General features: G+C 43.0%; 1 protein-coding gene across 2 annotated transcripts in view; it reads right to left on the reverse strand.

Moving 5' to 3' along the window:
- Positions 1-13,890, reverse strand: part of SUSD1 (sushi domain containing 1) — a 137,333-nt gene that overhangs the window by 82,322 nt on the left and 41,121 nt on the right. For both annotated transcript variants that reach the window (XR_011568199.1, XM_070795279.1), the window contains exon 6: positions 7,203-7,382. Coding sequence is in view for 1 of the 2 variants with exons in the window: in XM_070795279.1 (XP_070651380.1) it covers positions 7,203-7,382 (180 nt within the window). In the remaining variant the exon portion in view is untranslated. The remainder of the gene's footprint in view (positions 1-7,202; positions 7,383-13,890) is intronic.

Below are 13,890 nucleotides of genomic sequence, written 5' to 3' on the forward strand. Positions count from 1 at the left end.
GGGACTAAGACACATGGAAACCCAAGGGGAAATCAGAGGACAGAGCGACACGGAAGGAGGTCAGTGGTTGGCGAGGACAGTCCGATGCCTTGGGAGTCAAGGACACAGAAGATCTGCAGTCATGTCTGTTTCCTCAAAAGTTATCTCGCTTCCTTCCCACCGAACACCCCAACCTTCTCAACCCCACCCAAGAAGAGTGCGGAGCAAAACATGAGGCACCAAGGGCTTGATCTCTCACCCTTCTCGCATGTGGCTCTTTCTCTCCGAAAGGAGGGCACACGGTTCCATGATCAGACTTGAGGTCTGACTGGAGAGAGGCAGGCAGAGCAGATCTCTGGCTTGTCCAGTTGTAGGACACTTAGGCCTCCCCAGCTTTAAACAAAGGAGGCCCCCACACCATCCAAATGAACTCTACATTGAACCTTGAGAACAAAAGCCTTCACTGGTGATAAAGTACCTTTGCTTTGCTTTAGATTCTGCATGTGGCCCATGGTTGCTTGTGTGTATAAATGTACATATATATAAAGACATGTATTTTAGCATTCTATTAGCATTTAGTATTTCTCTGTGGTACTCGTCACATTTGTAACGACTAATTTTGTAATTAGTTGTTTAACATCTAAGTCTCTCTCTCCTGAGGGCTTGGACCATGAACAGAATTGATGCTTTGGAACTGTGGTGTTGGAGAAGACTCTTGAGAGTCCTTTGGACTGCAAGGAGATCAAGATTCAGGAAATCAACCCTGAATATTGGAAGGACTGATGCTGAAGCTGAAGCTCTAAAACTTTGGTCACCTGATGCAAAGAACTGACTCATTGGGAAAGACCCTGACGCTGGGAAAAATTGAAAGCAGGAGAAGGGGACGACAGAGAATGAGATGGTTGGATGGCATCACCGACTTAATGGGCATGAATTTGAGTAAGCTCCAGGAGATGATAAGGGACAGGGAAGCCTGGCATGCTGCAGTCTATGGGGTCACAAAGAGATGGACACAACTGAGCAACTGAACAACAACAAATCTCTCCTGAATGTGAGCTCTATAACAGCAAAGACAAACAAGGTCTATCTCTCTATCCCCAGAAACTAACACAGTTGGTTGGACGCAGATATTTTTAAACTATTTATCATTTGGTTGATTGATTAAATAGATGGATGAATATATGGATAAATGGTGGGCAATGCTAAGTGTTATAAAAAGGTTAAAAGGAACAAGGATTGATGCTACAAGATGAATTTGACGGTTAGGTGATCATTAAGAAACCCTGGTGAGAGAACCACAGTGTACTGGGGTGTTGGACGCCTGATTCTCCTGCAGGAGAGACTGAGACAAGAATGGGGTGGGAGGGACAGAGTCAGTGAGCACACCCCGCTCTCTCAGAAGCCCCATTGTGGGCAGGGCCTGGTCTAACGTACTCAATTTTGGTTTCCAATTTTATATCCATGTTCTTTATTTTTGAAAACAGTAAAAGATCCTACCAAATAAATTCAGGAGACCCTAGCAGATGGTCAAGCTGGAGGTCATTTCTAGATGAAAACAGTACCTGATTTCAAAACTAACATGACCAATCTTCCAGTGTGCTGCATTAAACTACCTTCAAAGGCCATCCCAGTTGGATTACAAAACAGAAACATTTTGATAATAGCATCATTGAAATGAGAGTACGGCTCCCTCCCCAAGGTGACAATGTTAAACAAAGCGTGTTTGCTTATAAGAGTTCTGCTGTGCTTCCTGTTTGATTTTAGTCTTTTCGTGCTAAGCTACTTCAGTCGTGTACGACTCTCTTTGCAACCCTATGGCCGGTGGCACTCCAGGCTGCTCTATCCGTGGGATTCTCCAGGCAAGAATACTGGAATGGGTTGCCATTTCCTCCTCAAGGGAATCTTCCTGACCCAGGGATCGAACCCACGTCTCTACATCTCCTGCACTGGCAGGCCAGTTCTTTGCTACCAGTGCCAGCTGGGAGGCGCTTTCAGTCTTTAGGGTCGCATAAAAGAGGCAGAGCAGCATGACGTAGAGTATGCTTTTCTAAAATGCTTCATACACTTTAGGATGCGTTTTGCTGAATACATTTCTATAGGCTCGCCTGGTATTGACTTTTGAAAAAAACGAGGTGTTAACATCAAATTCATGCTATCACATATATTACAAAGTGTCCTTGGTCAATAAATTTAAACTACAAATTTAAGTTTTAAATCTAAGTTGTTTAAAGAAACATTAAATAACCAATACTTTTCCTCTGACAAACTCTGTCAGGGTGATCTACAAATAGTTCAACCTCGGGAAACTGGTAGGAGACAGATCTCGGGCCTCAAGACCTAAGTTCAAATCCTGTCTCTGCCATTTACTAGTCACTGAATGACCCTGTGAAAGTTGTTTCACTTTTATGAGTCTCAGATTACTCATCTATGAAATGAAAATATCAATACTTATTTCACCAGGTTTTTCTGAGGCCACAAGGAAACCAAGCATCAAGGCTCCTGGCAGAGCCGTGGGTGTCTAAGCTGGTGTGTGATCGATGGCAGCTATAATGCCTGATGGTCTAACATTATGTATGTAAACAAATTCCAGGCATGTGGCTATTTGCATGTGCGCCCATTTATTCCGGCTGACCTTTCTCTCCTATCTGAAATATGTCAAGCTGCAAGTGAGCACTCACTGGGCTGAAGAGCAGCATCAACAACAACAAAAGTAGGAGGAGCAGAAGCTAACAGGAGGCCTGGAAGCATTAGGACTCCAGTGCCTGAGTCGGGTGAGGGACTCAGAGAGGCTCCCAGCAGTCAAACGGTCTGCGTTTCAATAGAGACGCTGCTCTTCTAAGAGCCTGGAGTGAGTGAGCATCAACTTCATAATTATTAACTCAGATTCTAAACATAAAAAGCCAAATGACCTGTGCAGAATGAAAGCCAGGGACAGTCTTATCAAGAATGAATCAGTCTCTTTGATCTTGAGGTAAGCCGACTCACTGAACATCAAGCTTCCACCTGGGGTTTTTCCAGACACCAACATAATTGCCTAATTCTCGGCTGTCTGGAGTTTCCAGTCTAAACTGGCCTTAAAAAAAAAAGGTCCCACCACCTTGCCAGAGTTCATACTCCATTCAAAACGTATACAGTTCTAACTGAATCACTGTGCTAGACAGCAGAAATCAACGTAACATTGTAAATCAACTATACTTCAATACATTTTTTAAATATATGTGTTTCTAAGCTACTAGTCCAAATAAGCAGGGACTTCAAAACTATTTTTAACTAAGAACAACCCAAGTAAAATGAGAAATTATTCCACCCAATTTGGAATTAAATGTTCAAGTATAAAACAGAATGGAAACAGAGGACCAGGGCGGGTTAGGCAGAAAAGTAGAAAAAAATTGGATAAAAAGTGAACATTGAGGAGGGTAAATACAAAATACACAGAAAGAGGTAAGGCAGAAGCGGGTGGTAGGAAGAAACGGGTGAAAAATAGGAAAAAGAAGGAGGGAGGGGCAGCTGAGCAAGAGCCGTGGTAATCAGCCTCTCTCACTACAGTTCCAGAACCGTCTCCTACCTACCCACCCAGCGATCCTGCGCATTGTGCCATGAATTAATCAGCATGTAAATCGCCCCCTTTATCTGTGGAAATTGAATTTAGCTGCCAATCTTGATTGAGGGCATAGAGGCCTCCTCAGAGAAAGATCACAGCTCTCAGGGAGAATGCCTTTTCTCTTCTTAAATCAAAGCTTGCATAAGCCCATGGAAACAGCTGCAGCTGGAGCCACAGACATTGTGAAAGGTGGCAGGCTGAGGTCGGTAATTATAATTAGCAGTTACATAACATGTTTGTTCTTCAAAGTGCTCTACAAGCATCAGCTAATTAATAGCTTACTATGCCCCATGCAGATCCACTGGTTTTTCAGGGAGTGACTAATCCTAGTGCTCCCACTGAATTCTGAATGGTGGGGGCACAAGCAGCTTGAGCCTTGCAGAAAATGGCTAAGGGTCCTGAAGCTACGCCCAGCTCTCAGACCCAGTGACTCCACAGGTAGCCCTGGCCCAAGACCACCTCCCCGATGTTGAATTCAGCCATCCACGAGGCAGCTGCCTCATTTCCTCCAAATAACTTAGAGGTGCTGTTGGAGAGGCAGTCATTGTTTGGGAAGACTATCAGTCTGGTTTGAAACGGCATTAGCTCTTCTCAATGTTTCCAATGATGAAGACGGGAACTCTGGAGTCCTTGATGTTAGTTACAGGTTTGCCCTCGCTTCTCTGTGAAGTTGGACAAGTCAGTGGGACCTAAGAGAAGGCTGATCGACATCTCTGGGTTCCCATCCAAGTCTACCCCTCCTTGTTGCTATGGCTGCAATCTCTAACCTACATCCTGCTGCAGTAGTGGTATAGATAACTAAATGTGGAAAATGCATGGCGCAGACATGGTTTCAGCAACAGGACTGAGTTCTTCATCTTCTCCAGGGTTCTTTACCCAAGGGTTTCAATATTAAACGTATATTTGTATGTGCATTTCTTTGGAGAAAAATCTGTTTACTCCACTGCCCCATAAATTCCAAAAAGATAGTGTCCAGCAAAGTACCCCACACACAATGTATGCTAAATAAATATCTATTGAATGAATTGATAGATTTCTTCAAATCCCAGTCCCACAAATGGCCATAAACCCTTCCTCTATGGACAAATAATAACCTGCAGTCCATGTGTTATATTTGCTCATGCTAGACTTCCCTTTAGAAAACTTTCATTGACGACTCAAGCAGAGACATTACTTTGCCAACAAAGGTCCATCTAGTCAAGGCTATGGTTTTTCCAGGAGTCATGTATGGATGTAAGAGTTGGAGTATAAAGAAAGCTGAGCACCGAAGAACTGATCCTTTTGAACTGCGGTGTTGGAGAAGACTCTTGAGAGTCCCTTGGACTTCAAGGAGATCTAACCAGCCCATCCTAAAGTAGATCAGTCTTGAGTGTTCATTGGAAGGACTGATGTTGAAGCTGAAACTCCAATTCTTTGGCCACCTGATGCGAAGAGCTGACTCATTTGAAAAGACCCTGATGCTGGGAAAGATTGAAGGCAGAAGGAGAAGGGGATAACAGAGGATGAGATGGTTGGATGGCATCACCAACTCAATGGACATAAGTTTGGGTAAACTCTGGGAGTTGGTGATGGACAGGGAGGCCTGGCGTGCTGAGGTTTATGGGGTCACAAAGAGTCAGACACAACTGAGCGATTGAACTGAACTGAACTGAAGACACTCTGCCATAATTCAACTGCAAGTCAATCCAGAGACCCAAACCAAAGCTACCTTGGGATTTCACTCTTCAGAGATCTGTCTTCAGAGCCAAGCAAGTCAACATCTAGAAACAAATTACCAGAGTCATTCAAGACTTCTGCTGCTGCTGCTAAGTTGCTTCAGTCATGTCCGACTCTGTGCGACCCCATAGACGGCAGCCCACCAGGCTCCCCCGTCCCTGGGATTCTCCAGGCAAGAACACTGGAGTGGGTTGCCATTTCCTTCTCCAATGCATGAAAGTGAAAAGTGAAAGTGAAGTCGCTCAGTCATGTCTGACTCTTCGAGACCCCATGGACTGCAGCCTACTAGGTTCCTCTGACCATGGGATTTTCTAGGCAAGAGTACTGGAGTGGGGTGCCATTGCCTTCTCCCATTCAAGACTAGGTGACAACAATTTGTCACACCCTGGGCCAACTATCACAAGCCTAAGAATCACTGCCTTTCCCCACCTTGTTTCTTGGAGGCCAAGGTGAAATAAAGCATGTGGAAGTCTATACTTCTGACTCATGAGAGGATCTGCTTCAAGTCATGCTAATAATTTCAGTAAAAGACCTAACAGGTGCACAGTGGTTTAAACTTTGAAATGTTCCCTGTAGATTATCTCATTTGATTCCCTCTCAACAACTATTTGAAGTAGGAAAAACAGGCTATATTTCCCCCCTCTTACAGACTAGGAAACTGAGGCTCTAAGAGAATAATGCCTTATGTGATGACACACAGCTGGCACAGGGGACGGCTAGAATTTGAACTGAAGTCTCAAAACCCCTTTTCACAGGTAATCCCATTTGAGGGAATATATCAAAAGAATTGTGAACTTCCCAGATGGCGCTAATGGTAAAGAACCCGCCTCCCAAAGCAGGAGACGTAAGAGATGCAGGTTTGATTCCAGGGTTGGGAAGATCCCCTGGAGGAGGGCATGGCAACGCACTTCAATATTCTTACCTGGAGAATCCCATGGACAGAGTAGCTGGTGGGCTACAGTCCATGGGGTCGTAAAGAGTCAGACACAACGGAAGCAGCTTAGCACAGCAGGCACATCCAAAAGAATTCAAATCAAGGTCTCAAAGAGATATTTGTAAGCCCGTGCTCAGAGAGGCATTAGTCTCAATAACCAAAAGGTGGAAGCAACAGAACTGTCCATCAACAGATGAACGGATAAGCATAATGCGTATATAGACACATCAGAATATTATCATTCAGCCAGAAAAAAGAAGGAAATACCACCATTGGCAATAGCATGGATAAACCTGGAGTACATTATGTTAAGGATCATAAGCCAGCCACGGAAGCATAAATACTAATGGTTTTGCTTACTTGAGGTCAATTAGCCAAACTCATACAAACAGAAAGCAGAATGGTGGTACCAGAAGCTGTGGGGAGTGGGAAAATAGGGAGTTACTCTTTAATGGATACAGACTTTCAGTTTTACAAGATGAAACAGTTCTGGAGACTGGTTGCACAATGTGAAAATAGTTAACACCGAAAAAGCGTTAAGATGGTAGATTTTATGTTGTGCATATTTTACCACAATTAAAAATAAACATTAAAAACCTCGCTATACATGACACCACCTTTTCTCTGAAAAGCTGTCAACATGTGCTTAATTAGGACTTTCAAGTAAGCCCCCCTGTGAAAATAGTTCATAGAGAAAAGTCTCTCAGCCAACCAAGCAGAAGAGATAGGAGTCACTGTGATTTAAGGTGAGTTTCAAAAGACAAATGCATAATGTTTTCTATCCAAATTATTTTCCCAATCCACCCTTTAAATCTTCAGGGTTCGGCTGACAAATCTAAAGCCAAGTGCCCGCTGGGGTAAAGGCATGGTTAGGTGCAGTGCACAGAGCAAGCAAGCAAAGGCTGTAGGTTCCATACTCCTGCTAGCTAGTTACCTCCAGGAGACAGGAGCCCTACAGGATGGGGGTTATACCTGAGCATGTCGAAGCACTGGTTCTCCAGGTGCCCTTCTCTGTGCAAACGGAAGTGATCTTTCCTCCAGGGCTCTCAAAGCCCTCTAGACAGACATAGTGAGCCACGCTGCCCAGTCTGGAGCTGTGGTTCCCCTCTAGGATCGCGTGCTGCACTTCTGGAGGGCGGCCACAGTCAATCTCTGCAATAAGAAGTAGGACGGCATTTGTTATGATCCATGACTTCCATCCCATAATTCACCTTTTAGAAATAAACATTCAGCAATGATAGAGTCCAGTCATATGGGATAAGGAAAGATATTAACCCCATCAAATAATTCAACAGCAGATACATAACATAAGATTGTTCAGAAGTAAAGAAAATGGAGTTCTCTGAGCTTAATGAAATTTACAAACATGTATATATAGAAAACATTCCAATTATGAGATTATTTATACTATAGAGAACTCCTTGGTCAATGAAAGAATCCATCTCAGGGTTCTTTTAAACACTAAGATTTTTCTGCTATCTTTATCTTCAGGTCATTAACTCCTGAGTAAATAATAATATAATTGTAGGTTTTTTTGGCCAACTGAAGAGTAAACAAAATACATACAAAATCTCTGAACTTTTTAAAGGAAATTAACGGGGAAAGTTAATTAACATTCAATGTAGATGCACCTTTCAAAGGGAAAAAATCAGCTACATAGAGGGAGACAAGCCTGGATTTATAAAATGAATATGAAATTTCTTCTCTGCAACTCTGACTACTGGAAGACACTGGAATACTTACAGAGAACAATCTGAAGGACAAGGATTACAAAAAAATCAGCTACATAGAGGGAGACAAGCCTGGATTTATAAAATGAATATGAATTTCTTCTCTGCAACTCTGACTACTGGAAGACACTGGAATACTTACAGAGAACAATCTGAAGGACAAGGATTACGACATTGCCATTTTAGACCCAGCCAAACTCTGCCTCATAGAAGAATAAAAGAGTCACTTTCGGGTATTTTACGATTCTTAAAAAATCTACGTGTGTACCTTCTCTGGGAAAAAATTCAAAAATAACTTCAACCCAATAACAAAAGTGAATCAGAATAAATACCCTAAGCAAAGAGAAGGATGGCCTTTAGAAAAACACAAGAATGAAACAAGCAGGATGTACAGATAAGTCTCCACAATCATTTAAGTGTGATGTAGAGCTTGACAGACCCAGCAGTAAAGAGTTAGTCTCTGGTCAGTGCAGATACAAATCCTGAGCAGTTATGGAACCAGAATGAAGTGGTCATTAAATAAAGCCTCCAATCCTGTCCACCTCTCAATTCCCATGTCTGCCCACAGAGATTTGTTCCCTTCTCGTACATGTTGGCCCAACACAAAACCTCTTGGCCCTCAGCATATCTTCCCAAAGTCAGATCTTTCAGCCTGTATACTGGCCCCAAACATTCCAAGATGTGAGTATATTTGTGTGTACATGAGCAACCAGCTGAACAGGTGGTTAATGTTTCCTAAGACTGCCCAGCCACTGTAGACATCTAAAACAGCCAGTTCAAGACAGGGTTCAGTTACAGCAGGAAATTAGAGGGATCATCAGTGAATAAACTGAGGGTATAGATTTATGTAGGTCTATGGGCTTCCCTGGTGGCATAAACAGTAAAGAATCTGCTGCAATGCAGAAGACTCAGGTTCAATCCCTGGGTCAGGAAGATACCCTGGAGAAGGAATTGGCAACCCACTCCACTACTCTTGCCTGGAGAATTTCATAGACAGAGAAGCCTAGCAGGCTGCAGTTCATGGGACTGCAAAGAGTCGGACATGATTGAGCGACTAACTTTGACTTTCTTTCATCGAAATTGAAGCTGGAATTCTAAACTGTACATTGGAGAGGTTTGAAAGGGAATCTGATAACCAGACCTCTGGATTAGGGGTGAGGCATAGATACTAAGGACTTTCCAGGGGGCACAGTGATAAAAAAAAATCCGTTTGCCAGTGCAGGAGATACAGGCGATGTGGTTTGATCCCTGGGTCTGGAAGATCCCTGGAGGAGGCCATGGCAACCCAGTCCAGTGTTCTTGACTGGAAAATCTCATGGACAGGACTTAGCAACTGAGCACAGCATATAGATACTAAAGGTATAAAGGTATAGAAAAAAATTAAATTGACTTTCATCTTGGACATGACCAAGAATAATGGAAGGCACAGTGGCTTTAGTTGGGACTACAAGATTCTTTTTTAACTGATATTAATAGATAAGAAATCAATAGCTTGGTCTCTAGGGACTCAGATAGATGCCCAGGGATAGGCAACTTGGACCCAACTCTGTGCCTTCCCATCTCAGAGCTATTCAAGTCGGACAGTCCCTTGGCAAGAGATATTTAGAGAGGATTAAACACATGGTTCTAAACAACAGCTATACAGTCTAAATCACCTAGGGAGCTTTTGAAAAAAATCACACAATGGAGTGTCTCTCTCTTTTGCACACACACACACACACACATACACCACCATCACCCAGAGACAACTCTTCTGAATGAGTAGTAGTTTGTTGGGTTCTTGGTATCCACATTTCTACAAAGTTGCAAATCTGATCTGTATGCACACTCACAGGTGAGAACCTAAATTAAACAGTGGTATGAATGGCTACCCCTTGATATCACACGCATCCCAAATGGGCCTCAAGTATCTAACATTACTACTTCACAGTAACCCTCCATAGTAGAGACTATTTCCCCCATTTTACAGGTAAAGTGACTTAACATGGTTAAATAAAACATCCAAAGTCACACGGGTAATCGTATGACGGTTAGAAGCCAAATCCACATCCATCAGATTCCTACAACCACTGCCTCTCAGGAGCAGCTCCATCTTTGAAAATCTATAGCATATGCCCCTTTCTATCACCTTCCACCTTGCTCACTTTCTCTCTCCTCAGATTACATGCTTCCTCCCTCAAACCTAGCAAAATCCTTCCCAATGAAGAAACTGCTCTATGACTAATAGAGGGATCCCTTCTTCCTCTGAGCTTCCGTGGCCTGTGTTCATTCATTCACTTACTCATTTATTTATTGAGCACCTAGTATATGTGAGACAGTATGCTATACACTACAGCAGTGGACAAAACGGATAAGATCACTCCCCTCAGAGAACTTAGGGAGAGAATAATTGGACAAAAAAAAAAAAACAACCAACAAGGTAATTGCAGATGGTGGAAAATGTTAAGTAGGAGGAGGGATAATGTGATAGGATGGGGAAGACTTTTTACACAGAGTGGTCAGGAATAGTTTGAGCTCTCGGAGGAGGTAGCATCTGAGTTAGGACCTGCAGGATGAGAATGAGCCTGTCATGTTCAGGATCAGAGGAAGAACATTTCAATCAAGTGAAAGAGCCAATGCAAAGACCCTGTGGTGAGAAGGTTCTTGATGTGTTCCAGAAGGGGAAATGCGGCCTGTTGGCTGGAGCACAGTCAGCAAGGAGAAGTGGCATGAGATGACGGTGCAGAGAAGAGCAGAGACGGTCACAGAGGGCCTTGTAAGCCTTAGGAAAGAGCTTGGAGCTTATGAAAAAGCAGCTGAGTGCCATGCGAGGGCTTTGAGCAAGGGAATGAGATAATCTGACTTAGACTTCTAAAAGACCATTTTGAATGTTGGGTAGAGAACAGGAATAAAAGGAGAGGTGAGTCAGGGTCTAGAGCAGAAGTCCAACAGAGAGAGATGAGGTCTTAGATGCACTTGAAAGGTCATGATGGAGATGGAGAGAATGGGACGGATTCTAGGTGTATACAGGAAGCAAAATAAGATTCCTGGTGACAGATTAGATGTGAGAATGAGAGAAGAAGTAGAAACAAGGATAATTATTTATCTGGGTCTTCCTTGGTGGCCCAGTGATTTTTTAAGAATTCTCCTGCCAATGCAGGGGACATGGGTTCAATCCCTGGTCCAGGAACTAAGATCCCACATGTCATGGGGCAACTAAGCCTGTGTGCCACAGTTCCTGAGCCTGTGCTCGAGAGCCTGTGTGTCGCAACTACTGAGTTCTGCAAGAGCAACTTCTGAAGGCCAAGGGCCCTAGAGCCCGTGCTCTACAACAAGAGAAGCCACAGCCGTGAGAAGCCAGGGCACCGCAACAGGAGAGTAGCCGCTGCTTGCTGCAACTGCAGAAAGCCCACAGGCCCACAACAGAGACCCAGCGCAGCCAAAAATATACTAAATAAATAATTTGTTAAAAGAATGTTTATACGGTTCATTTGACCTTTATTTCCTGCTTGAGGATTTAGTGGGGTTCTTTTATGACTATGTCTTCCCAAATACATGAACAGTTCCTAAAGGAAAGAAGCTTTGTCTTATAATCTCTTGCATCCTCACAATGCCTACTTACATTTGCACGTTTTCAGATCAGATCAGTCGCTCAGTCCTGTCCGACTCTTTGCGACCCCATGAATCGCAGCACGCCAGGCCTCCCTATCCATCACCAACTCCCGGAGTTCACTCAGACTCATGTCCATCGAGTCAGTGATACCATCCAGCCATCTCATCCTCTGTCGTCCCCTTCTCCTCCTGCCCCCAATCCCTCCCAACATCAGAGTCTTTTCCAATGAGTCAACTCTTCACATGAGGTGGCCAAAGTACTGGAGTTTCAGTAAATAATAAACAGTTGCTCATTGGTAGCTTGCTACTACTTCATCATTGTTCAAGATGCAATAAATATTATTTTGGGGCTTACTTTGTAGTCAGTGGTTAAGAATCCACCTGTCAATGCAGGAGACATGGGTTGAATACCTGATCCAGGAACTAAGATTCCACATGCCTTGGGGCACCTACGTGCCAAGCTCATGTGCCACGACTCCCGAAACCCGCACACCCTAGAGTCCATGCTCCGCAGCAAGAGAAGGCCACGCACTGCAACTGAGAGAAGCCCCCGCTCTCCGCAGCTAGAGAAAGCCCGAGCACAGAACCAAGGTCCAGCGCAGCCAAAAATAAAAAAAAGAAATCTTTTTCTAAATGTTACTTTGATATGATCACAGCCCCAGAGGAAGGAAAAACACATTAGTAAATTGTAAGGACCGATAACAAGACAGGAGCACATCACCTCTATATTTTTTACCTAACAGAGGTAACTCACACCTACCAAACACCAAATAGATGAAAGCTGAGAGAAAGGCCCACAAAAACTATCATTCTTTTAACGAATTCTGGGAATGTTTTTTAAACCACAATAATTTTAATCAAAAATTTTAATAATTTTAAAATAGCATGCACCAATATCCAACTAAACATAAGGTAGTCTCTTCCATATATACAATCTTATTTATTTCTCATGGAAAACCCTACTGCAAGGTGAAGGTCTTATTCTCACGTAGGTTACAGATACAGAAATGGAGGTCCGAAGAGTTTAAGTCACATTCAAAAGTTACTTCACTATTAAAAGATAGAACACATGTGTACCTGTGGCGGATTCATTTTGATATTTGGCAAAACTAATACAATTATGTAAAGTTTAAAAATAAAATAAAATTAGAAAAAAAAATAAACAATGAAACCTAGTAACAATAAAAAAAAAAAAAAAAAAAGATAGAGCCAGTATTCAAAGCATGGTTTTTGTGATCCTGAAGTCCAGGTTCATTCAATCCAGGCAGCCTCACACTGAAGGGGTTCACTCTAGGCTCTGACTTTATAGGTTAACCAAAACCTCAGAAGAAAAGGTTGCATGAAAAGGCATTTCAATCAGTCCACAATGGTTCTATGACAATTCCCTCTACTTAACCATAGCAAGGGGCTTCCCCGGTGGCTCAGGCGGTAAAGCGTCTGCCTGCAATGCGGGAGACCTGGGTTCGATTCCTGGGTCAGGAAGATCCCCTGGAGAAGGAAATGACAATCCACTCCAGCACTCTTGCCTGGAAAATCTGATGGACGGCGGAGGCTGATAGGCTACAGTCCATGGGGTTGCAAAGAGTCGGACACGACTGAGCGACTTCACTTTCACTTTCAACCATAGCAAGAGAGTGGCTGGAAATGGATTTCCCCTGCCACTGTACTTGCCCTGAAGCTTTCTTGGTACTGATATTTAACCCTGGGTCTGGCCAGGTCTTACCTGGAACATAAGCCCATCATAGATGTTGGCATCATGCTGAGATGGTGGCCACTGCCACTTCTACTCAGGCAAATGGGACCCAAGAAAGCCAGTGGCCCTGATTAAGACATATTCAAACTCAACCCAACAGAGATTACAATTGATAATAAAACTAGCATTGTCACAAGGAAAGAAGCCATTTAAAAACAGTTAACATCCAAAGGAAAGAAAAAAACTAAGCGGCACAGATTTTGTGTCCCATATGCACAGGGGTGTTCATTAAAGCACGCATATCTCTGGGTAATTATATTGAATCTGCAGCAGGAATACAGTCATCTAATTATGAATGTGGCTGGGAATTTTTCCTTAGTATCTTATTATCTGTGATTTTATTCAAATAATCAACTTCAAAATAGGTCTCCCTGGGGGAAAACCTGTTATGCCAGTTTCAAAGATCACACTGATATTGTAACTCTGTTTCATATCTTAAAGGTAAAAATGCTTATCCACCCTTTAATATTCTACCCAAGAAAATGTTCCAGAAGGAAATTTGTTTGATGAAAGGTATAGGCAATTTATGGCATCTAATCAACAACTTACTGTATCAGCAATAACTGTTGTTTATTATACACATCAG

The sequence above is a fragment of the Bos indicus genome, chromosome 8, assembly GCF_029378745.1.
Source record: "Bos indicus isolate NIAB-ARS_2022 breed Sahiwal x Tharparkar chromosome 8, NIAB-ARS_B.indTharparkar_mat_pri_1.0, whole genome shotgun sequence".
Taxonomy (NCBI): Eukaryota; Metazoa; Chordata; class Mammalia; order Artiodactyla; family Bovidae; genus Bos; species Bos indicus.